General features: G+C 38.7%; 1 protein-coding gene across 3 annotated transcripts in view; it reads right to left on the bottom strand.

Moving 5' to 3' along the window:
* Positions 1 to 23,324, bottom strand: part of ATG10 (autophagy related 10) — an 80,942-nt gene that overhangs the window by 15,575 nt on the left and 42,043 nt on the right. For all 3 annotated transcript variants that reach the window (XM_090130998.1, XM_090130996.1, XM_090130997.1), the window contains 2 exons: positions 12,013 to 12,139; positions 4,730 to 4,827 (listed from right to left, as the gene is read on the bottom strand). In XM_090130998.1, the coding sequence (XP_089987124.1) occupies positions 4,730 to 4,827; positions 12,013 to 12,139 (225 nt within the window). The remainder of the gene's footprint in view (positions 1 to 4,729; positions 4,828 to 12,012; positions 12,140 to 23,324) is intronic.

The following is a 23,324-nucleotide window of genomic DNA, read 5'->3' on the forward strand; positions in this document are numbered from 1 at the left end:
TTAAATTGTCTCATCATTTAGCATTGCATCATGTCACTTTTGGACTTCTGCCAACTGGATGCCTCTGGTGCATCATACCTGGATTTTCATATGGTGGATCTGCCATTGGCTTACATAAAGGAGGACCATTAGGTTGGAGCTTTTATACACAATGCCACTATGTATCTACCTAAAATGATACTGGATTTCTCTGCTAAATATCAGAGCATATGTGAGAGAAACACATCTTGATGGCATCCATTACCATGGTGACTTGTTTCTTCATTCCTTTGTACAGACAACCATTTATTACCATTTATCTTAAATTTCTTTTAGCTGGATCCAGTTACTCAAAGCTTTACAGAATGTTTCTTGTTTTGTTCTCTTCTATGAATTGAAATCTCTTCAGGACCTTCAGAGTTATTTTCACATTCATCCTGTTTTCAACTTCTCTTGTGATATTTCTGTTTCTCCCCAATCCACCCTCCTGAACATTTACATCTCTTATTAATTCTAAAGGCCAATATATAGCTGGCTTAATAAGTACTTTTGAAATGCCATGCAACCAAGGGAAAAAAAACAGGGCTAGAAGCCTGAGGAATCCAGAAGTTCCCCCAGGATACTGACAAGGGGGATGCAGGGCTGGGATTTCATCCTAATTCCCACAGAACAGAATAAATCAACTGCAGGACAGTTGAGGAAAGCTATTCTGTTTGCATTTCAGGAAAAGTTACACCAGATACACAGAAAGCAGCTTCTTCAGAAAAACCAATTTCTAGCATCCATTAATTCACAAAGGCAAAGAGCCATTCTTTTGAAATACATAGGAGTAATAACTAATACAGGATATCCTCAAAAGCACTCACTGAGTTACAAGAAAACTATTCAGGACACAGACATGCAATGTCTGCAATTCCATTTCTGACTCTTCATAAAAAGAAGCTAAAATCACAGTTGGCAAGGGTTCTAAAATGCAACAGTAATCCATAAATACTCCTTAATTTTCCTGTTATTGCAGAATTAAGCTACTTCCAGCTCACACAGATCTTACCAGGTGTGCTAAATTGATGTCATTATAAACCATCAGGAAATACCCACAGAGACCTGTAGCAACATTTAGAAGTTTTGTTAAACAGCTGTGTGTTATAATTGATTTGTATTATTTAAAACAGCTAAAGCAAGTTATCTCCGGATGTAGAAAAGGGATGACTGAAGACTCCAGGGAGATTTAACTCACAAGAAAGCCAATCATAGGAACTTCATTTGAGCATTTTAAGATTATTACTAGAGGAAGTGCAATTAAATCATCACCATTTATCAATTATCATTATAAAATACTATGCAACCTTATCATACTAATTTATTTATGAGAAGGTAACTAGATGATTTCTGCTTTCTGCAATAAAAATCATCTAGTCAGTAAAAACATCTGAAGGCACATTCTCTGAAAATGAATGTGACTTTCCAATGGTAATCAAAGGTAACAAAAAAAAGTCCAAATTTTACCTAAAATCTGTTTTTAACTACATTGGCAATGTAACTCCCAAACACCTAAACTCTTTAGTGCTTAGGTAGTGTTCTCCCACTTCTGGTCTCAGATATGAAAGGCAAGAGTATGAACATTTCATAAAAGACAAGGAATATAAATTCCAAATGCTCAGTTGCCACTTGTGGATCTGTGACTTATATATGGCAGTATGACTTCCCCCCCCCCCCCCCAACCTACCAACTGTTTAAATCAAGGATTAAAAGTTAAGTAATGTTATCCAATGACAGTTTTCTGTTCATTTTTTCCCAGTGGTGAATTGTTTGTAGAATTTAAAATTTTTGGTCTGTTCTGGAGCAAAATCCTAAATGTTCTTTCTCTGCTGTTCACGTGTACTGAGAGTTCAAGCTTGTTTTGGTGAGTTTGCCCAGTGACTTGCATTATATGATCTGTGTCCCTGCAGGCAAAGCCTAACCCACATAACAAAATGGGTCAGCAGAAATGCAGAAGAGAAACTGTCTTTCAGTTCAGAACCCTGACCCACTTGAGGGCAAAATACACGCTTTTTCTTGAAGACCTAACCTGTTTTGATCTAAGCCTTGTAGGCTATTGCTTACAGTATGCTTGTATTATCTTTTATAATTCCTATGAGAATTCTCTGATTTTCACTGTTGTCTTATACATGATCTGGCATATGTATCTCTCAATTTACAAGGGGAAGTGTACAAGTTGCTGGCACTTGTAATACTAAAGTGTTGGCACTGCTAATTGTGCTGGTGCTTTCTCTTCTCTCCAACTTTGTCAGAGGCACAGCACATGTATTCCCTTCATATTCTGGTCACTGGAATGAATGACCACAAGTGAATACACTCTCATTGCCTGGTGCCTTCCTGCTTTCATTTAAAATTAGAACTACAGACCTCTTAAAGCCAAACCTAGAGGCTCTCTCTCACAGACATGCAGAAAAGCACATTTTCAATCCAGGAATGCAGCTGGGGCTTATGGACCCTGTTCAGTACTGATGTGATGCAGGCTTATCTCACTCAGGACAGTGAAATTCAATGGTCTTAAGCCACAGGTATATAGTCTTCATGGAGAAGACGTGTACAAAAGATGTAGGGGAAAAAAAGTAATTCTAAATTACATGCTTATTAGAACAGCTGAAGGATCTTACCATCTCCAGCTTCTACCTGCCAGCAGTTCCAGTATCATGCTTGAGGCTTAGTCTGTATTTTTCTAGAAGAAACAGTTTAACTTGGTCCGCAATGTCCTTATTTAATGGAGTAACACCTTGATGTGTTATGTTACAAAGTATTTTGCTGTATAACTAATAATTTCTTGGAAATGTTCTTTCTTATATTATAATTTCTGTTTGTCACTGGACTCTTATAGGCTGAACTGCCCCTGGGAAAGTACCACCAAGTCAGGAGGCTCAGCACACCATACATTTTACCATCCATTAAACATGTGCATGTGTAAGCCTCATACACATCTCTAGTTTTAAGATGTAGGACAGTTTTACTTTACTGTTCATTAAGATTCATCTCAGAGTGGGAGTTTTCTGGTTTTCCTTTTGGCTTCCATTACTTTGATTTTACATATTTCAAACATATTCTTTACACTTTATTTTCAGTAGCACTGCATTATGATTTATTACCTATACAGGGTTGTAGGTTCTTGTAGTGCTTTGCATCAAACAGAAAGAAAGAAACTGTGCTATCTATTGAACATGAATGTGGCTTTAGGCCATAGAGGAATCTGGAAGAGTGTATTAGAAGGTAAGAACACCTCCAAAGTGCACAAAGCAGACACCTCTATACATTTTTACATGTATAAACTATCCACGAGCCGAACAGCTCAGCTGGGAAATACTAGAGATGTTAACACCAAAAGATTCCTATCATCTGACTGCAGGTCTCTACCTACCAGGAATGCAAGAATATGCATTCAATGAAGGCAAAGTTAATTGAATCCTCTGCCTCTCTATGCAGAAACAATGATCATTTAGCTACAAATCTTAAACTTCAGCTATGAATCACAAAACTTTACAATCTGAACTATAAAACTTTCTTGTACAAATAGACAGCTACCTGCTAGCATATTATTTTATTAAAATCTAATTTTTTCATCTTCATTCTGCAGTAGGCAAGCTGGGTAATTAACACTTTATTTAAAAGCATCTATTAGGAGAGAATCTGCAACTCACAATTAGAATTCAGAAATGTACAGCGAATTTCGGATAACCAATATCTGTGAGATTCCCAAGAAGCTATTATAATACAAATAATTGTCTGTGGCTGCAAAAACATGAATGTTGCTTATGTTCGCATGATTGAGTACCATTTACAAACAGTAATTAAATTGTATTAGTTGAATTATGGGAACACCTGTAGACCTCAGTTGAGGTTACATTCCTGTTGTGCCAGCTGCTGTATTAAGAAACCTATGTACCCGAAAACAGCTAAGATCAAGAAGCCAGTGACTGAAGCAGTAAAAGAACAGAGGCATCAGTATGTTCATCTGATGACAAAGACTTCACGCTTGGAGAGTCTCCACTCTTTGTTCAAATTTGCACTGCAGGCCTGTAGCAATCAGCTCAGCTCTGAGCCATGTCACTTTTCCTATGCACAAGTGAGACTGTTTTCAAGACAGCCACCACGCAACTCCAGAAACATGGTATAAATTGCTGAAATAGTGTAGTGACTTCAAGACCACTTCAAATAAAAGTGATTTGAATAGCTCTAAAACAAGGCAGTGATAGCAGAGTTCAGTAATCTGTTTCCTCTTGTAAAACAGTATTCTTTATTCACTGATTCTTAAGCACAGTTGTCAGGAATAACATATTATTTGATTGAGAGATAAATTTTCTCTCCTTCAATCCTAGGAATTGCAAGTTTTTTAAAATAAAAAATTATACAGTCTTTTTAGTAATTTGATTAACAGACAATCTGGGAAATGTTGCATTACTAGACAAAACTTGGGTAAATAAGACTACTTTTTTATGTACCCAAATCCATGATTACTCAGAAATCACCAAGAGGTTTCAAGATTGGCTTTGGAAAATTATTTTAAATGAGAGAGAATGTCACATTCAGTTTTAAGTGGTAAATTCTTCAAAATCCAGGTCTGAAACTGTAGTTGGTTAAGTGGCTCAAACAGCACCTCAATAAGACTCTTATTTGCATACAGGAGAGAAATAAGACCAGTGAGGATTTGGACATATATTGCATTTGTCAGTTGTATAAAGGACTAGTGGCTTCTCACCTGCTGTGTAATAGTGTCCCATGGCCCTTCCTGCAGACGAGCCTGGTAGCAAACATGAACACTTTTCCAAATTTCATCCAGCGTTAAAGGTCTTCCATCTGTGGGAGTGGGAAGGGGAAAAAGCACCCACAGTTGACACACTTAAGCAGGCAGTATTTTCAGTAGAGAGCAGCAGAAGTAAATACAAAAATACTGATTCTCTGGAGGGAGAGTGAAACAATCACATCAAAATGTGATTGAGACACTTCTAGCCTCATAACTCTAGAACAGCACAGCTCAAATCCTAACTGGATGTGTGTATAAATTCTGAATTCTCAAAACTAACATGAATACTCTGATCATTTTTAGTCTCTGTCACCTGAGAGCAACAACTTACTTTCCAGGTTGCAAGTTGTAAAGTTAAACTAATTATGTAAAACAACACTTGAGTAAAAGAGATTAAAAAACACTGCCCTTCAGTAACCTAGATGGCTGGATTGTTAAAGCAGGCTTTTAGTTAGGATTATGCCAAGATATTACTGTCAACCATTTTGAAAGTAAGCATGTCAGTTTTTTTCCTGTTTTTGACAAACAGCAATAGGATATTTGGATATATTTTCAATAACTAGCTACATCTTAGCATTTATTAAGTGTCAGAGACTATTATTCTGTGATAACTAGTTTTATTCTACTGACACTTTCACATCTATAAAATGAACAAGATTTATTCACCCAATTAACATTTGAATACCATGTTTAGGTGTAAGTTAACAACAGCTGCCTACTGCCTCTGTTTCAGTCTCTGCACACATTTTATAATGCAGCTCCAAGTTTTGTCCTTACATAAGCACGATAGAGCAGGAGCATTAAGATATGTAGCAAATGAAGTATCCGTGAAGGCAACAGAATATTCAGTAGATATGCTAAGCTATCCTCAGGAAGGTGAGACCAGCTAGATCTTCATGTCCTAGAGCCTATGATGGCAGATATCAAAATTGCTCTGGAGGCAGTCTGTCACCTATTAAGAAATTTGGTATCAGCGTTTAAGTCAAGGTTAGAAGGAAATATTTACACTCAGATCATCAATGTATAGATAATGCAAAATACCATGGATATTTTCAGTTTTCTGATTGCTTGCAAAGGCAATCCAGAACAAGTCCGAGTGCAAAATGTAAAATAACACACACTTCAATAAAAAATTTCATCTGCTCCTATAGATTCTGCTCTGTACACTTTTGTATTTGTGAATTGTTGGAACATCCCTTGAGCAAATTCAGGTTATACACATGGAATGTATTATTCTAACTATAACTGTCTAACTAAATTTTACATCAATAGAAATGATTGAGTACATAAGAAGTATTAAGCATGTTACAGTTAAAAATCACCAGCTTTGCTTTAACTTCATGTATGAAAAGCAGTACACGTTCCATTTCAGTACAGTATTATTTTCATTTCAGACAAAAATATGAATAAATTTAAACTAAAACTTTTACATTACCTAAGTGAGATCACTGTAAAAAATCTCACTGGTTATTATAAAGTGATTGCAGCGTTTCATATAGGAACAAAAAAACTGATCTGGGCATATGGGATTTACAAATATGTTTGGATTTAAGCCCCCTGCAAATTTTCAATTTTCTTCACAAATTTAGTATGTTTCACTAAACTTTAAATGAGTTTGAAATCAGTCATTTTTTTATTTTAATTGAGCAAGATTTCATACATACTCCCAAGTAAATTCCTATAAATTCTTAACTGAGCTTGGCCAGTTTGGTTTCCTAGAAGGACAGGTGATTAATTGGCAGTTTCCACATTGCCCCTTGCCGGATGAAGACCTGAAAGGCTAACATTTTCTCTCTGCATTACAGAAATAAAATACAATAATCAAACTAAAACAAAATAGAATAGAACAAAAAATATATTATGATCCCAAACTTGTGACAGAAGTATGAGAAATAGAAGAGTTTGAAGTTTTGTTAGTCTGTTTTCTTTTGTTGCTGTTTCCACGTTGGAATACAAGTATTTACGATAAAACTCATTTCAGGTAATCTGATTGGATGTGGGTGTTACGTTTTAAACTCCTTGGCTTATGTGAGGACAATACAACTGAAGCCATTTTCCTCCTAACCTCCCACCCTTGCTCAAGTAGACGCATCTGTATTCCCTGGGTACTTTTACTCAATCTCTGCAGGGCTGCCAGCATTCGCAAGTTCAGCAGCCCATTTTGCATCTCTGCAATCCCCGGACATCCAGCTGGCTGGCCAGGCTGGTCAAAAATTGTTGCTGTTGGCAACAGCGGGCCTGTGGCACCTGCGAGGCCTAGCAGCCATTGGGCCTTGCCATTGCTGCTTCTCCACACTCAGCTCTCCACAGTGGAGCTCAACTCAGAAAGCACTGCTGGGAAAGGAAGGCAGCATCAAGAAAAGAGACATGGCAGCAGAGGAAGGTGTGGGCTGCAGATTCACTCAGCAATGTATTTATTTATTTATCAACCACCCAGAAGCTGAGGTGTCTGCCGCTCATCCCAAGCCCTGCACTAGGTTTAGCTGGAAGCTGGTGTGTCGACAGAGGAGAAAATTTGTGGTTTTGTGTAATTCAGCTTATTAAATAATCACACAGTTTGCCACAAAGAGTGAAAGGAAATGTATACCACACAGCAGGAGCTGTATGTGGGCCAGCCCAGGCTTACTGTACCTTTTTGAAACACTGTGCTCAGAAAGCCACAAACCTGCACACAAGCCATCATTAGTACCAACACAAGTGAAACACAGACTTTGATGCAACAAACATGACATCTACCCTGCAAGAGAGGCCGAAAGTGCCTGAGAAACAACCACCAAAGGTTTTTTTAAGAGAAAGGTGCTAAAGGACAGGAATCAAAAACTCCTAAATATTGGTTCTACCTCTGACATTCACTAGCTGTGGGCTTGAATCAATTGGTTCACCTGCACCAGCCTATAGCCTTCCTGTCAGAAGCTCAGATTGCTATGATTTAGATTCTCTTGGCTATCATAAACTTTTTTGAGAAAGCCTTTTTGAAGTCAGCTGGGGTTAACTCACTCGTGTCACCATAAGCTAGTTAAGAATCGTTTAAAAGCAGATGGGCTTTTTTATTCGTTTGGGGTTTTTTGTTTGTTTTTATGCCCAAAACCATGACACAACTCATTTTTACAGGACAAGATCTTAAGAAGAACTATTTGTCTGAGAAAGAACAGAGTGGTTGCATGCTTCTGACTTCAGAGAGTAAGCCTGATTTCTGGAAAGCGCATCCATAAGGCTCAGCACTGTTATGAATACAGAAAGTCATGCCTTCGGGGTTGGAGGAAGTTACATTATCTCACAAGCTGTCTCTCTCTAACCACCGATTAGCATGGCTTTTATTGGCAGGGACCTATCTATGTCAGAGAGCTAGACATATTTTGAACAGGTCAATTTGAAAATCTCCTCTCTTCACTCTTTTCTAGGTGAGTGAGGCTGTAGTCTTCACTGACTCCCATTAGTCCTGCTTTTTTTGGTGCCTTGCCAGTATTAAAGATTCTTCTTCTGCCTTTGTAGGAAAAAGAAGAAGCAAACTGTGAGACAAGTCATTCTTTTCTTGCAGGGTGTCTCCTGACTGATGCCTGTGTGCATCTGTGATTTTGTTACTGCTGCCTCACTGTCAGTGCAAGAGTGTAAGGCTTTAGATGAAGATGGTTCAGGAAAAGAACAAAGTTCCTTGACATCTTAAAGATGAAGAAAAGGGGAAAATACTCCGCTGATTAAAGAAAGCTTACTGGACCTAGCCCAGCCCATCTGGCTGATGCCAGCACTGAAGGGAAAGGCTAATTGCCTAGACCATCTGTCTCTAAGAGGGCTAATTGCTGACATCAGATCTCAGCAAGGGTTCGTGCATTTCTTTAGCTACCTCTCTGCTAATCTCAGAAGCAAGAGAAAGAAGGACTCCTGCTTTTGAAAGATATAGCATAGATAAAACTGATTTTGGAGAACAAAAACATAGTTCTCTGACACTGAGGTACTGAGGACCACTGCCCTGAGCTCCTGACACAGACTAGGACTTCATGAGGTTTGAATTTAGGAAAATATGCCACAAGGGAAGTATCATGAAGTAATGAAAAACGTTTCTTAGATGTATATATATGTATCCTAAAATCATCTTCCTATCTCCCACAGTGTTTTCAATCATCCTTCCAGGCAGTCTTCGCATTTCATGATTTTCAGTCAAAGTATATTCTTGCACAGAACAAGATTATCCCTGCAAATCTATTCCCAGAGACTAACAAAAAGTTTAGGTGCTCTTCAGGACATTTTAGTTCTGTTGCAATTGTACTTGTACCTTGTACTATCTTACATAATTAACTTCCTCTGACAAGAAAAAAAAAAAGGGTCTAAAGATAAATACCAGAAAATAAGTTATCACATGCAATTTAAAAAGCAGCAAGAATAAAGATACAATGCAGCTTTGCAACTTTTGCCTTCATCCAGCATGGTCTGACCTGCAATTTTTTTTATCACAACTGCTAGCAGAAAGGAGTAAAAACCAGACATCTTTACTTACACAAGCTCCTGAAGATACAAACCCTGCCAAGAAGGATAAGAAAAAAACGCCACAGGAGTATTTTCTGAAGCCTTTTTCCTAAGAGTTCCTCCTGGAGTCAGTGAAAATTCACATACGATGGAAGAAATGAAGGATTTAATTGTTCTAGCAAAGTTCTTAGAGCGTATTTGGAATATTGCACATTTGAACAGGCCAGCACCAGCTGCTATCATAGCACGCGAAGTAAGGAAGTGAATACTGCAAAACAAGCAAAACTACTTAGTCAGGTTGAACAGAAAAATTATTATTTCCTAGGCAAGCCTCGAGTTGTAATGGCCACTTAACATACTGCCAGTGAGGAAGCAGTGTTAAATCCAACCTCCTTGCTCTTCTGCTGGGGAGACAAGACAGGGCAGGGCTGTGGAAACACTGAAAGGATTATAACTCACCTTCACCTCTTGCAACATGCTCTAATTAGCATGAGGATCAGTATGGACAGGATTCAAGGAAAACCTTGAGTAGCTCACAAGAGACTTGTGAAGAACCATTTTACTAGTTAATCTGCAAACAATAGCAGGAATTTAGAGTGGGAAATCGATGCAGGTCTCAGAAGATTCTTCCCTGCCTATTTCAGATTAAGAATGCAGTGAGCATTTCTAGCTGTCTAAGAAACAAGGTGAGGAAAGGAATCACAGAAAGACTGTCATCCTTGTAAAGAAAAAAATATTAGGGCTTTGCCTACTTTCCTACATAATAGACTGAGGGCAAGACAAAAGATACCTTTCTCAGATAGCTCAGGGGGCTGTGACTGCACGTTTCTGGAAGCCCCATGCTGGGGCCTTCAGATAGCACGGGCAAAGGCAGGTAAATTTTTTGCAGTTATGACAGAATGTTTTTGTTTTCAAAACTAAACTATCCGCAACTACAACCAGAGAATATAAGCTGAAAATATTCTTGGAGAAGTACTTATTACCAGTATTTAGTAACCTTCTCTCTTCAAGAGCTAGAGAATGTTACGTGATAGAAGAAAATGTTAAATATGAAAGACAGGCTAGATGACTTAAGGAATTATCTGAAAAGATCATTGTTTTCCATCATGAAAGGTTCCCAAGAAGCATTTTAAACCATAACCTTAGTTGCAAGAACAATAACAGATTTGTACTGCAAGGGGAGCTGTTGGCACGTAATACTACGACTGTGCATTAGATCATCCACTAGCTTCTGTAATATCCACTTCCAGATATAAGGAGTCATGTTTCAACACCTCCGATTCCCTGATGCTGACAAGCTAAACAACTTGTTTTGTCTCTGGGAGCTCTTCTCTGGTGATTAACTGCTTATGGTGAATACTAATTATATGAAAGTACAGTACAGTCGAAATAGTGTCCTATTTCTTCTACCTGCAGCATCTCCATCCTCTTCTGTAGAGACTGTGTGCTATTAATTCAGCTAAAACCAAGATGATGACATTTTTCAGGACCACAAATAGGTTAATCTGTCTCTTTCAAGCAAAACTTCCCTCGTCCTTCTGTCTGCACAATGAGTTTAAAAGCAAAACACTGCACATTTATAAACGCTTGCAGTAGAAAAGAAATTTGCAGCAGGATGTGTGCAAATGAGTTCTGGTGGTGGAAGGCAGAGCAATGTCCCCTATTCCCCATGTCTCAGTTTGAAAATTTGCCCCGAATTATCCACTCCTGAAACTGCACCTCTGACTAAAATCTTTTCACCAGGGAATCCATGAGAATTTGTTCTTCAATTTTAAATCTAAAGTGCCTTTTAAAACGCTAACACTGCAAAATTAGAAACCATTAAACAATATAAGGCAGAGAGTGATTAAATCTACCAAACACATTCAAAGCAGCTTAAGCTACTTTTTAATTAAAAAGAAAAAGATATCTCTGGCAACATTCAGACATCTTTATCTAGATAAAGTTAGATTATTTAAAACACAAAAGATGCTGATGCTACCATGCAAGAGACTGAACAAAATGACTTGAAGATTTCAAACCCTCAGTCCTTGGTACACAGTTGCTGCGTACAGAGGAAGAAAGCACAGCCAGTGCTGCAATATGATCACTTTATGCTTGCTGATTAAATAAGTGACACTAACATTGGCCTTGGAGGGAGGCTCTGTGTTCCTCCTTCCTTCCTGACAGGATGGTGACTGAAATCACAGCGGCTGTAGCAGTTCATAACACATAACAAGATGTACATTTTAGGAGGAAAGAATATCTTAGTTTCAAAAAACAGTTTTCATAGAGAGAAAAAGGCAATACTTTATCACTATTAATTTTTTTAAATGAGTGAAGTTAAATAGAAAACAACATACATATTTAAAGGTGTACTTAGCCCCAGCCTTGGAGCTCAAATTCAGGCTTCAGAGACACAAACGCAGTTCTGCTGAAGCACTGTAATTATGTCCACTTATTTCATAGCCAAATTCAGACCTGCAGCTTTAAGGATTTTGTATTCATTTAAAGAAAAGAACAAGAAAAATGACCAGTAGTTTTAGTCAACCACAGGCAAGATGCCAGGAGCCAAAGTTCAGCCTCCTTCAGGCTGAGATGATATCATCTATTCCAAGGTCCTGCAGCTCTCTGTCTGGAGTAATACAAAATTTACTGGTGAACAGCCTCATCTCTTACTTTCTTATTACACATGATCATTACTCTGTTTCTCTGTTTAATATAAAATTTGAGTTTGTAACATCTGTAGCACCTGACATATTTTTCTATATTACTGTTTAACAGAAAATGGGTCTTACCTAAAAAGCAAGCCCTAAAATAAAGCACAGGTACTTGGTAGCTGCTGGAATACAAGACATTATACTCATAGCGAATTACTTCTTCTGTTGCACAAACTCCAGCTACTTGAGAATCATCCAAAGATTCCTAAAACAATAAACACAAACACAAAATTATATCAAGTTTTGTATTTCTATCAAGAGGAAATTGATTACAACTGTTGTAATTAATAAACATACAGGACAGAAAAAAATAGCAACCACCCCTTTCACAGCACTAGAATTTTAATACAAGCAAGAAAATCACAGAATTCCAAACCCTGCCAAGATGTGTTACACTTAACTTTTAAAAACTGTGAACTCTGTGTAAGCACTTGCAGAATTGAGGCCTTTCTAAACGCAGGCTGCTTATGTGGGCAAAAGAAAAAGGCAAAGCTTTCTTTATGGCAGAATTCCTGTACAACAAGGTAACCAAATCTGCACCTCTTCTGATTGCCATTATTATAAACCATTTTAAAAGTGTATTCTTGAGCAATCTTGTTTGGCTTGCAAAGGACAAATCAACAGTATTCACCAAAAAATCTTTGTTCTTTTTTCTTTAAGGGCTTTTTGCAGAAGTCTGGTTTTAATAATAACATTTGCAAAAGTGGAGACCATTTTTCTCCGGTTACTGTATATTTTGGGTGCAAAGTAATTAATATATGTTGCAGGCCTGAAATAAATCTGAAGAGATGGAACTTACTGCATTAAAATATTTCCCAGCTGGAACAAATATCTCTTAGCACTGTATTAATTTTCTTAATTTCAAAATAATATTTAAATTGTGCTAAGCACCGAGCTATTTTGACTTTTCTACAAACTGCCAATTCTTCACAACTCTGAAACTGGAGACATTAAATTACTAATGCCATTAAGATTAAATGTTAGAACAAACTTTCCAAAAAGACACTATGGGCGTGTACTTGTTTGGTTTTCAAACCCCCAAATTTTCATGCATGAACTAAGCAATGATAATGCCCCACAGGTTGGGCGTTTACTCCACAAGATTATTATTGCCAACCATGAATATTGGTTTGCTGTCTCTGTCCAAGCACAGTGAAAAAAACTGAATGGAAAAGAAGAACCAGCTTTGAATCCCACAATGGTTCAACACACAAGAAAGTCAAAGAATTTTGCATTTTTAGCTCACATTGGCAGCTAAGCCATGAATCAATCTATGAGGTGGTACAGTAACAGATAAACTATAGCAGTAATGACATGCCAAAAACTATTTTTTTTCTCTTTTTTGGTAGTCAACATAAAAGATATTTCCCCCACATTCAGTATATTAGACAACCAGCTGCAGCTGAATGAAGCATGTGGATAGCAGATCATGAATGAAGAGCCCAGACTGTGGGAAGCTGCAGACCAAGGTACTGTAAATACAGTTTTGGCCATGAAATGACAAAATCACAGATGGTCAGAGAATAGAAGGTTTCTGGGAAGTTCTGTGCAGCTGCAGCCCAAGAAACAGGTATATAAAGCACTGAAAGGGAACATCAAAGCAAATCCTCTCCATGTTAACCTACTTAATAAAAAAATGTATGTGAAGGCATACTAAAGACAACGTGCCAGAAGGGACAGTGATGATTGCTGTATCTGACTTCGTAGGACAGGTGAAGTTAATATGCCATACCATACATACACTTCTCTCTCCTGCTTTGTGTATGTAAGGTTAAGTAACTCTAAACCCTCACATAAACATTGATTCGTGATAATTTTAGACCAAATGATAAAGGAGTCATACTCTTTACTACCTGCAAATACGTAAGAAAATAAATAACTTAAACTCAAAAAATTAAATACTGAAAAGCTGCATACCCTTAGGGAAAACATGTTTTGTAAATAACCTACTTACTATCTCAGTAAGTCATAAATTAAGCTAAGAATAACTTTGTCATCAAGAATTCAGATTGCTGGGTTAGCAAGGATTTCAACTGGTAAGCAACTTCTGTCTTCATTTTTGGGAAAGGAAAGGAGTCAGTCAGTCCTTCTAATTTTATTGTTCCTTAAGAAGGCCAGAGAGAAAACTCTCTTGAGAACTCCTGCCATTACCAGGATATTAGACAGTGGGCCACTTACCAAAACATCCTATTACTTCCAGAGAAAGCTGATTTTCTGCAGAAGTGGCCTTCCCAGAAGATGTACGTAGTCTGATGACAGGAGAGGCAGCAGACAAGGGAAGAAGGCTGTATAAACAGCTTTGCTCTAAACAAATTACTGCATTGGAGAGCAGAATGTTTGTGCACACATTCATTTTGCATTATCCCAGACTTCTCTGACTGATGGTTTAAGCAGTATCTCTAATCAAGTACTCTGCTTTATGAAGAGCTGGAAGAAGCCTTGAAACTGACATTCTTCTGCTCTGTTACAAGATGGACTTGGGTCTACTGCAACATTTCTATGCTATTCAGAACAGTTTCTGATAATCAGATCTCTTTTTGTGCCATTTCTAGTGACAAGCGGGTGCATTGTATTTGAGATCTGCATAGAAAGACAGATAGCTGAATCCTTCTTAGGGCTATTTCTAATCTCCTTTCCTTTTGGTAAACGGCAGTGGCAAGACTTCTTACATAAAAAATGCAGCACTGATGTGTAATCCTGTACTTTACAGCCTCTGTAAGTATGATGCATAGGATTTATCCAAGGAAAGTACATCTTGGAGCCTAAACGTTCTGATGGTATCTCTCTCACTGATGAGATGAACTTTGCTGATGAGAGGAATAAAATGAGTACAGTCACTTTAGGCGATCTCTGGAACATCTAAAAATTATGCATGGCTGAATAAGGCCATGGAAGCTCAGAGAGTGTTATATCAGCCCAAAGGAAGAAATTTATTTTTTCCTCTTTAACCAACTACTGGTAAAGCCATAAACATAAAATGTAGGTGTAACTCATAAAAAAAAAAAAAGAAATCACAGAATTTTCTTTTCACTTGATAGCCTATTAAATTTTTCTTCGAGTAATTGTTCTACATTCCTTTTTAATGTATACAGGTGTTCTATCTCTTTCAGCTAATACAAAATTTTAGTTATTCTAATAGACAACACTGACATCAATTTTAACATTGAGAGATTGCATAACTTTTACAAAACATTCATACATGTACATGAATAAGAAAGCAAATTCATAATTTTGCTTTGATGTTGTCAAGACAAATACATCTGCGTAAAGAAAAAAGTTTATTATTGTGTTAACAGAAAATGTTTTTTGACTAACTTGCAATCCTTAAAGATGAGATGAAATATCTGAAATAATTTTATTTCCTTTTTTTTTTTTTTGTTTTTTTTTTGTTTCTGCATTGCAATTTGCTTGCATGGTTGCCATGCTTCACATTAAAACTGTGAATCCAGGACTCACCAACTGTTTCCTAAACAAATTGGGAATTTGTCATCAGGAAGCATCTGCTACTCTGTTGCTCTCATGTAAAATCGTTCTTGTGCTACTATAATGGACTGCTGAGCAGATGTTTAAAAGCAATGTATCTATTACAAAAAAGATAAGCAGCAACCACCTAATTAATTATATTAGTTCCATCATAAATGAATTATCACTAATTTTAATTGATATAAAATTGTTCTCAACCTTTAAGTATCCCCTAAGCAAATTAAGTTGATTTGTCCCTTTTAAAATGCTAAATTATTTAAATCAACAGATCAGAAATGACGCTGCACATCACTCTGAAGGCAAAGTAATGTGTTTGCACTATTTCTATTCCTCCTGATGAAGATGACAAGTCAACAACCACTGGTGACATCTGTGAGCAGGACAGAGCCTCTGGTGTGCTCTGACGTCACTGCGTGCAATCACAGCAGGCACAGGATAGGGCAGCTTGCTCCTGGAGGGAGGGCTGCAATAGAAAGGGAAGGGACAGGAATGGGCAAGGTGAAATGGAAGGAGGCAGAAACTCCTGATGGAGAAGGGATTTTCCTCTGCTGACACCTTATATTTCCCTCTCTTCACTTCACACGCACAGAGACTGGCTGAGCCAGCATTCCTTCCTCAGCCCAAATTCCCTCTGAAATGCTAAAGCAGGCCCTAAAGTCTTTTTGGGGGAGAATAGGGAAAGAGAAGTGGTTTGAACAACAGCAGGCACACTTCTCCTGGATATCACATCTGCCCTTCTCCCAGTTCCCATATTCTTCAACTCTGTTTTTGGCATCCTGACCTGTATTTCCTCTTGCTTCCAGGAAGCCTCATGGGATTCTCCTCACACACAAGTGGGGCAGGATGGGGCTGTGGGCAGAGGGGGGAGGAAGAGAAGACCAAGGACCAGACGCTGGAACTAGCAGCCTCATTACTGGGGGAAAACGAGATGCAGTCCAGATTAGTAAGAAATTTGTTTTCATTCCTTAGAATATATTTACACTTAATTTTATTTTGGCCTCTAAACTTGAAAACAAATGTATTGCACATGTACCTCTTTAACTATTTTTCCAAAAATGACTGTGAGCTCCTGTGTGAAACACAAGAAATCCACAGAACAGCTCCCCTCTCAGTCCAACACTTTCCCTGTGGCAAATACATGAAAACTGAATGGCAGGACAACGTTCATCAGACAGAATTAAAGCAGAGCTTAATGTGGAGGGTGCGGCAGCATGGTGAGATTGTATCTGTACTCTTTATTCTTCCTCCTGGGTGTTCTCCACCTCTATTAGGATCGCGTCTCCCTTCTTTGCCTGCAGCCCCACCATTCCAGTCTCTGCAGGTCACCTTGCTGATGATTTCCTACCTCTAGCACAGACTCTCACATCATCTCAGGGCGGTGAGGCCCTGGCAGAGCTGCCCAGTGAGCTGTGGGTGCCCCATCCCTGAGGTGCTCGAAGCCTGGTTGCATGGGGCCATGGTCAGCCTCATCTGGTGAGGGGTAACCAGTTCACAGCAGGGGTTGGAGCGGGGTGGTGTTTAAGGTTCCTTCCAGCCCAAGTCATTATGTGATTCTATGGTCCCCACCATCACATAGACCCTGGCTGTGATGGCTGAGCGCTCTGCTCCCAGAACAATCCCTAATGTGGATAATGCAATACAACCTATAAAATGCAAAAAATCCCCTTGTATAAACAAGCATCCTGAGGACAAAGGAAAAAAAAAAAAAACTTTTAAGAACCTTAAAACCGCCGCAGCGCATGTTCTTTATTTTAATATAGTAAGAGAACTTCTGTTTGCATTTTGTGATTGTATTTTCCTTTCAACTATTTCAACTATTTGGCCACAAAGATGGTGAAGGGCCTGGAGCGTCTCTCCTATGAGGAAAGGCTGAGTGAGCTGGGTCTGTTTAGCCTTGAGAAGAGAAGACTGAGAGGAGACCTGATCCAGGTCTATAAATATCTAAGGTGTGGGGGGCAGAGTGGCGAGGCCAGACTGTTTTCAGCAGTGTGTGGAGACAGGACAAGGGGAAACGGCTGAAAACTGGAGCACAGGAAGTTCTGCACAAATGCGAGCAAGAACTTCTTTACGGTGAGGGTGACGGAGCTCTGGAACAGGCTGCCCAGGGAGGTTGTGGAGTCTCCTTCTCTGGAGATATTCAAGCCCCGCCTGGACGCCTACTTGTGTGACCTGGTGTAGGGAGCCTGCTTTGGCAGGGGGGTTGGACTCTATGATTTCTGGAGGTCCCTTCCAGCCTCTACAATTCTGTGATTCTGGGATTCTGTGAACTATTAAATACTCACATTATGCTAACACACTTACCTCGCTGTATCTAGTCTGTAAAAATGCATAAAAATGTGGGCATTTTCCTGAATATGTTAAGTATGAATGATGTAAAAATGTATTTGCCAACAGTTTCAGCAAGTTCATAATCATTAATAAATTGCTCTTTTATCTTAAGCATATACCAGGAATCCAGCAGTCTCAGTGTGCTTTCCAGGCCTGTCATTGTTAATGACAGACAAGGCAATAAAAGTACAACAAAAAAGACCTGTGGAATGACAAAGTTACCTTATAGATTTATTTCCTGTAAGCAGCTATAGAGTGCTCCCTACTGTCTTGTGTTTCTTCAAATTCAATTAGCCAGGTGAAGAACCTAGCTAAATACTGCCCTTTGGTAACAGAAGAAGAAAGCAACCCTGACTACAGTCAGTGATGCTGCTAAAACCAAGCCCAAAGAATTCTGTTCTAGAAGACACAGCCTCTTGGAGAAGCTACTAAGTCACCTATGGAAAACAGACACGGATTAAGGTAAACAAGGAATGGATTCCTACAGGCACATGGATCTAGTAAATAATTCATTTCCCAAAGGAAAACCTTCTACTGCAAATCAGCACCCTGACTGATGCTGCTAAAGAATCCAGGGATTATTAGAATGGCTGTTTTTCCCCAAAATACACAGGTTGCTAATACAAAAAACACAGCCTTTCGTCATGCAAGGCATACCAAAGGAACAAATCCAACAGTTCCACCCCAAAAAGATGCAGCACATAAAATTTTAGTAGTCCCTCATGCATTAACAATTGTTTCTAATGGCTGGAAATTAGATTTGTCTTTTGATTGCTTTAAAACTGTTATCACAAGTGAAAGCAAAATCTATTCAAGTGAAAGAAGCAATGGACCATGAAAACAGAACTGTTTTGAATTTTTTTTTCCCTTCATATACAGGTGGGGAATTCTTTCAAAATCAACTCTTCATTCTTTTCCTGTTGTCACATTCAAAATGCAGAATTTAGTGGCTCCTCTCCTCCCCCTGAAGAGGTATTTTCTTTTTGTCTTAATGTATAAAATATGGCTTAGGTAGAAAATCCCTCCTGGTAGAAATCACAGCGCACACAGCTAAGTGCTGGGCGAGAGGCTAGCTAAGCTGGCAACACAGGAGGCATGTCCTAAGCCATGGACATGCATACATGGCCTGGTGTGTGAGCTGAGGGCATGCGTTTATGTAAACTCCCTCCAATGAACAATGGTCATTATCAAAATTCTTTCTCCATCTCAGGCATGTGCAGCAGCCCTTCCTTTGCAGGATGTATGGCGAGACATGGTCCCTCATAGCATCCTTCTCTCCAGGTTGGAAGTACATGAATTTGATGAGTGGACTGTTTGATAGATAAGGAACTGGTTACAGGATCAAACCCAGAGAGTGGTGATCAATGCTGTGCTGTTCAGAGGGTGATCAGTGACGAGTGGTGCCCCAGAGGGATCAGTACTGGTATAAGTGCTCTTTAATATCTCCATCAATGGCATTAACAGTGGGATGGAGTACACCCTCAGCAAGTTTATGGATGGCACCAACCCGTGGGTGCAGTCAACATACTGAGCGATTGGATGCCATCTAGAGAGGTCTAGACAGACTGAAACTGTGGGCCCAGGAGAATCTCATGAGGTTCAATAAATGCAAGTGCAAGGTCTTGGGTCACAGAAATCTCCACTATCAGTACAAACTGGGAGATGAAAGGAATGAGCACAGCCCTGCCAAGAAGGTCCTGGAGATACTGGTGAATGACAAGCTGTACATGAGCCAAGAATGTGCCCCTGTAGCCTAGAAAGCCAACTGTATCCTGGGCTGCATCAAAAGAAGGATGGCCAGCAGCACAAGAGAGGTGATCCGGCCCCTCTGCGTCCAGATATGGAGTCCTCAGTACAGCAGAGATGTGAATCTGTGTTCAGAGAAGGGCTAAAAAAATGATTAATGGGATGGAACACCTTCCCTACAAGGACAGGCTGAGAGAGCTGGGGCAGCTCAGCCTTGAAAAGAGAAGGTCCAGGTAGCCCTGGGAGCAGTCTTTCAGTACCTACAGAGGGGGGTATTAGAAAAAGAAGACAAACTTCTTAGCAGAGTCTCTTGTGACAGTACAAGAGGAAATGGTATCAAACTAAAAGAAGGGAGATTTAGGAGGGATATAAGGAAGAAGTTTTTTAAACTAAGGGTGGTGAGTCACTGGCACAGGGGGCCCAGAGAGGTGGTGGAAGCCCTGTCCTTGGAGACACTCAACATTAGGCTGGAGGGGGCTCTGAGTAACCTGATTTGAGCTGTAGGCGTCCCTGTTCATTGCAGGGAAGTTGGAATAGATGGGTTTTAACAGTCCTTTCCCACTTAAATGATTATACGATTCTATGAAGAAGCAGCTGGAGATGGTGATGTTCCTATCTCTGCTTTCTCGCCACCAGCCTTACTGTAAGAATTACCATGCAGCACAGATGAGGTGCAGGGATCACTCTACATAGGTCCAGCTGCAGGAACAAAAGCCTCAATCTTACTCTAGGTAAGCAGTGCAAGCATCAGGACAAAGTCCTTCTCTTGAATTCTGTCCAGACAGATATAAAAGAAATTGCAGCATTTTCTCATTATTTTTATTACCTTGAATTTGTACAGATTATAAGAAGTTACTACAAGACTTAGCATTATTATGTAAGATTATTGCTTTTTTGGACCTAACTGCTTCCCGAATTGAGCTCTATGCTTCGTAATTGTATGCTTTATGATAGGCGAAGAAAAAAAAATACTGATACATCAGAAGAGAAAGGTAACAGTTCAGCTGTATTTTAGGTCAGTTTTATCTTTTTAGAACAAGATTATTATTTCTGCATTGAGAAGCTCAGCAGCAACCCAGTTTTGGACACAGTTAATTCAACAGGGAGACTGACAGAAATTCCTGCAGCTCTTTACTTTACAGAAGACAAATTCAAATCCTCATTAATTTCTCAGATGGGAAACTGTATGAAAATGGTGCCAAGACTGACAGTGTTTAGCAGTAATTGAAGTGAAAAAGTTACAGACAGAAATGCTCAAATTGTCACAAAATCTGGCACGACAAAAACAAGAAATTTAAAGTTACAGGTTCTGATTATGAGCAGCTGGAAGGGAAACGATGATGGTGAGGTCCAGAAGCCGTGTGCCATGCAGAGCCCCTAATTAAGTGCATGTCTGTCAAAATGATACTGCTTGGCCATAAGCTGTACTATACAATCACAACAATTAGAAACCATGCTCATAAACCAGGTAGCTTAATAACAACCAACTTATTTCAATATGAGCTCCGATTAAGTTAAATATACATTAAGCCTGAAGCACATACATTACTATCTTACTAAGACAATAGGAAGAAAAAATTAAAACAGAATGGTCTATTTCAAAATCAAAATAATTTTAATTCAAAAAATGTAACTATCACACAAAATAATTATGAAGTCACTGGTAAATTCTTGAAAATACTCTGATTTGTTCCCATGCTTATATAAAAATCAGTATCACACTAGGATCCAGTGATCTTTTCTTTTTGGAAAGGTGTGAGAATAAATATTTTTTTAAGGAACAGGGCCAGAGTTTACCAAGTCAAATCAGTTCAGCTTTTATCTGCTCTGAAAAGCTGTTTATTAATATGTGATGTAATACAGATGGACTTACTGCCTACTCCACAGTCACTGCTACATAGGAAATGCAAAGCTCTGTATTCAGATCTGGCAGGTCAAAAGCCTTTCAATTCATTTTCAAACAAAATAGTCTGTGTATTCTAAGTATTAATAACTATAATGTTATCAAATGCCGTTTATCACAACTATCCCAAATGTATATTGGTGACATTCATACTGGATGGAAAGAAAATACTGAATGCTTCTTTTATTAATGCGATATCAAATGAAAATGGCCATGCTATATTACATGACACTATTAATTTTCAGAAAAAAAAAATCAGTATATAATAGAACTCAATGCAAATTTAATCACTAGCAGGCTTTACAAAGAAGTAATTGTAATTTGACAAAATGTAGCTAAAATCCACAAAATTCAAATGAGAAGACACAATGCAATACATTCTTATAATTAAAAATAGACTGTTACAGCACTATCTAACAATAAAGACAGTTATACTATATTCCTACTGTTGAATAGCATTGCTGGGAGACTTCTGTGGGCAAATAGAGAAATACGCAAGTAGAAACGTATCTCAGCTATAACCAGCAGTTCTGGTACATACAAGTAGTTTTGGACAACTCAGTACAACTGCACCTAGAAGCCAGCTCTGCTCCAAAACTAAGAATGTGAAGAGGAAAATTCGAATGAACCTTTTTACAGTGTATCCTCTAACAGTTTCCATCTTCAGACAACATTTGTTTTAATTGACCAGAAAGCTCAATACCACATTAGGAACACTTAAATAGATTTACAACAAAACATGGCTGAAACACTTGGGATGGTCAACACCACTGCAGCAGCGGGTTTACAAAAGCCAGGATTGGCACACATGGCCAAGCTCCTACCTGGTGCTGCCATAGATAATTTACAGAGATGCAAAACCCAAACAATCTGTGAACATGAATGTATCTCATCTTAGGGGGCTCAGTGAGTGAGGGACACCATGGAGCACAGGTCTGCACAGATCACTTTCGTGTGCAGGAGACACAAACCGTGAGACGCTTGACAATCCCAATTTCCTTGGCCCCATCTAAAAGTGATGAACTTGACAACCCATAGGATCAGAAACACGGGATACAATAAGGTAAGAGAAGAGCTAGTAAGTGTGCGTATTTGCACAGAAAGACACAGAACATAGTTTTGGCTGTTTGCTGCACTTTACCCTCTAATTTCTCTCAAAAGCTACTCCATAGCTCCTGGAGCTAATTTGTTTCTTCAATTCGATTAAGGTATCTCAGGGACTATTTCAGATATTCACCCCTATTTAAAACAAACTGAAATCACAGCTAAGACGATGAAGTATTTAATTGGTTAAATTACTCTTGCTTTTCAAAGCTGAGATATTCCAAGTGTCCCGAAGGCATTTAATTCCAAAACAGGAAGCCAAAGAGGAGAGCACTCAGCAATTCTAATCTTGCGCAGATCTCTTGGAAAGTATTTCCTAAACATTTGCTGAAAGAACCTTTTATTGTACTGCATGCTGCAGCATGTACCCCAAATAGGGTCCCTCAGAAACTGCAACATATTTAATACTTAAATTATTTCTGGTTATATAAAGGAATCAATCTAGAATCAACTATGAACATGCTTTCCTAAATACCAACCTTCAGGTATTTGCAAAACAAAGGATGTAGAGGAAGAAACAGCTAAATATACATTGGATGTATTTTTAACATCCTATACTATAACTTTATTCATAAGACCAAGGCTATGAATGATAGTGTTGCACCAAAATAAAATACATACTTTATTGATTTTTTTCTTAACTGCTGTTTATAGGCTTCTGCAACTCAACTGCAATTCCTGAAAATATAATTTTAGAAGAAGTGCCTGGTGTCCATATGATATTTTAAGCACTACCACAGAAGTCCCCATTCCACAACAGTTCAGGTATAAGAGGACCTCTGCATTTTTGACCTTGCCAGGATGGAAACACTACATGAGACAAGCA

The sequence above is a fragment of the Phasianus colchicus genome, chromosome Z (genome assembly GCF_987193195.1).
Source record: "Phasianus colchicus chromosome Z, bPhaCol1.hap1.1, whole genome shotgun sequence".
Taxonomy (NCBI): domain Eukaryota; kingdom Metazoa; phylum Chordata; class Aves; order Galliformes; family Phasianidae; genus Phasianus; species Phasianus colchicus.